The sequence below is a fragment of the Diplotaxodon limnothrissa genome, linkage group LG11 (genome assembly GCF_057381915.1).
Source record: "Diplotaxodon limnothrissa isolate DT_005_m linkage group LG11, D_limnothrissa_male_GT1.1, whole genome shotgun sequence".
In the NCBI taxonomy this organism is placed as follows: domain Eukaryota; kingdom Metazoa; phylum Chordata; class Actinopteri; order Cichliformes; family Cichlidae; genus Diplotaxodon; species Diplotaxodon limnothrissa.
Window position 1 is genome coordinate 17,180,178 of NC_140606.1, and position 3,159 is coordinate 17,183,336.

Sequence of the window (3,159 nt, forward strand, 5' to 3'; positions counted from 1 at the left end):
CCATCGCCCTCCAGCAGTAACATCATTGCCTTTTACAAAAGTAAGAATTCTCTCAACAGTAAACAAACAGAAAACACGCTCTGTGGAAATTACTGCACTGTGTCACTATTCTGCAGATGTCTTTTCCAGTGAAATTTAAAAAAAAAAATGTTTTCTTAATATTAAAGTTTCATAACATCTGATAAATAAATCCCCTATATTTTGTTCATCCTTTCTAAGTTTTTAAAATCTCATTTTAATGTCAAACAAAATAAGATGAGGAAGCAATACTATTTGTTATGTAAGCTGACCTTTTAAAAAGATAAACTGCACACATGGATCGACATACACACACCGGTCCTCTTACAACTTTCACTTTATGCCTTGATCTTAGCCTTGATCAGGGCTCTGACTTTGTGGTCACTGGCTGGATGTTCTGAACTTTGGTAAGTGTGACTGGCACCTTTCCTTCTCCGGGAGTTGGTGCTCTCATTATTGGAGTACCTGTGGCATAAGCAGTTACTGTGATTTAGATATTCATATTCATATACAAACGCAGAGCCATTTCAACAACCTTTACATTTATTCTGCTTACATTAATTTGAACGTGTTATACTGGGAAAGAAGAGAATGAAAACTTACCAACTGTTGCTTGCAGATCTGCCAACCTCTCCTTAAACTTCTGTTGCAGAAACAATTCTTCTTTGGAGTAGCTTTTGGCAAAGGCAGACAGCAGGAGACCCACAGCCATGGAGGTGCCTCCCACACAGAACAGCACTGCACCAGTCAGCTTACAAACATCCAGTGCACGGTTGAAACTGACGGCATGGCTGTTACAAGAACAGTTCAAAGCAATCATTTATTTGCCACCAAGTCTTTTTGTTCAATATTTATACAACTATTTAGAGTTATTTCTAAATTTAAACATATGCATGTCCTACTAGAACACTGTTCTTGGACATTATTGTCAAGACTAAGAAGTAACACTTCAAATAAAGTTCATGATCTGTTAATTGTAAGTCTATGTAACCTTTACTATTTCAGAATAGCAAAGGTTACCTAAATTCTTTCCCACTCGTACGTTGTACTGTTTCTATACCTGTCAACAAAGAGTAGATCATCTTCACCAAATGCTTCAATCTTGGCTGGAGTGGCATAACCTACCAAAACAACAATGAGGCCCGCAAACAAGATCAAGGTACCGAACGCGAGACAGACCTGTGAAAAGAAAAAGTCAAAAAACAACGAAAGTCAAAAACATATATTGTTATAGTTGTAAATAATTTGGTTAATTTGGTTTATTTTCAGTTCCATTATATTGGTGTCGTTTTGAACAAGCTAAGGGTTAATCTGACCTTCCAGAGTAAAGAGCTCCACCTGCTAGGCAATCTCTGAATCTGAAAATCTTCATCACGTTCCCAGATAGAAGCTGTGCAGTCCTCATAAAACTGGATAAGGAATCAAAGAAAAGTACAGGCATTCTTAAAATTCACATCTTGAACCTAAACCTACAAGAAATGAAGGTTTGGTGATTTTGTGCTTTTATCCGTTTGTGAGTTTCATAGGAGACGTCTTACTTTGTGTGGGTGCTGAGTCTGGTTACACTGTTACCTGGTGTAGGTAGGAGCGGACGCCATACTGCTGGTAGTTCCCACCGGTTTGAACTTGCTCACTATATTCTGACCCACAGATCTCTGAGCAAGAAGTCATCCTTCACATCTGTCTACCTGAGAACACACATAAAAAACACACATCTCCAATAACCTTTAAGCCTGATTTAATTCAAGAGATCTGGGAGGAAACTAAACTCTTGCACCTCTTCTTAATTATATAATGTACATATCTCCCAATATTGGAAACCTCATTTCAATGGGGGAAAATCTAGCTCAAAAACTTCTCGATTCAGCAAGGCAAGAAAAAAAAATGACAGTCAAAAGGAAAGTGTGGGTTTAAATATAATGGGATGTATCTTCATATTCAAAGATTTAGACTTACCGTGAAAGCAGCCTGATATCAGTGGCATTACTAAAGCCTAATAGTACAGCCTTCTGCTCACCACAGCCAAAGCCGCATGGGTGAGGCTATTTCTGTTTTTATACATCATACTTGCAGTAGGAGTTAAAAAAGGCAGTTTGTTTATTTTATTTTTTGTTGTTGTTTGCATACACAGTTTCTGGACAAACTGTTTAAACGCATAATTGCATACACATGTGCAGTACATTTATGCTTTTGTACACATAAGCATGTAGTCACTGTTGTTATGTAACAATGTACTGAAGGAATGGGTGCCATAGGGCATTGAGTTTAATGATGCATTCTGCTTGTCTGCTGTTATAAAATAAAGCGTGACATATTACTCTTTGGATCCAATAATGTTTCAGCTAAATGCAGAGGGTGCTGACATACATAGAAAAATCTTTTTTGTAATGTTTAAAGAAAAACTATTAACAAACATAACTGCATATTGGACTTTGCCTCAACAGTGAAATATGTGAAATATGTAACTATTAGGTGTTAGTTAAAGACTAATAATATCTGTGACCATATGTGAATAGATTTTATGAACATTAATCCCCTACTGACTGAGAGCTAACTGCATTGCACAGTTCTGCTCTGTACAAACCAATTATGCTTCATGTTTTTGTTAGCTAATACTAAATCGACTATTTCTGCTGGACTGAATTACAATAAGAAAAGGGTTTAATTGTGGGAAGGAAATATTGAGTCCATATATGTTAAAATGTGATCATGCTCTTTCCAGTAAGACACTGGTATACAATGCATTGTGGTTGGAATAATGAAAAAAAAAAACTAAGTGTCTAACCTCATAAGAAAACCACTGGCCTGATATTGTAAAACTCATCAGTTAGATGTCAGACATAATAGTACATGAAATTACATACCTCTTGTAGCTGGAACCACATTATACCAAACTAGAGAGTAAATTATTTACAATATTATTATTAAAAAAAAACATTATTTTTTTTAATTAAATTCAATTTCTTTATTGTCCCACAAGGGGAAATTCGTTTAGTTTAGCAGCAGGATATAAATAAACAGAACAATACTATAAAATAATAATGACAATAATAATAGTATATAATAATATATAATAATCATCTATATAAATTCATAGTTAATTACACATTACTAAATAACTAAATTACTAAATAACTTCAC

General features: G+C 35.1%; 1 protein-coding gene across 1 annotated transcript; it reads right to left on the reverse strand.

Moving 5' to 3' along the window:
* Positions 1–379: 379 nt before the first annotated feature.
* On the reverse strand, positions 380–1,689 carry nrsn1 (neurensin 1). The gene is made up of 5 exons (XM_085365226.1): positions 1,591–1,689; positions 1,335–1,427; positions 1,079–1,197; positions 622–809; positions 380–483 (listed from the first exon to the last, which is right to left on the reverse strand). The coding sequence occupies exons 1-5, from the start codon at positions 1,687–1,689 to the stop codon at positions 380–382; spliced, it is 603 nt and encodes a 200-aa protein (XP_085221352.1).
* Positions 1,690–3,159: the final 1,470 nt, after the last annotated feature.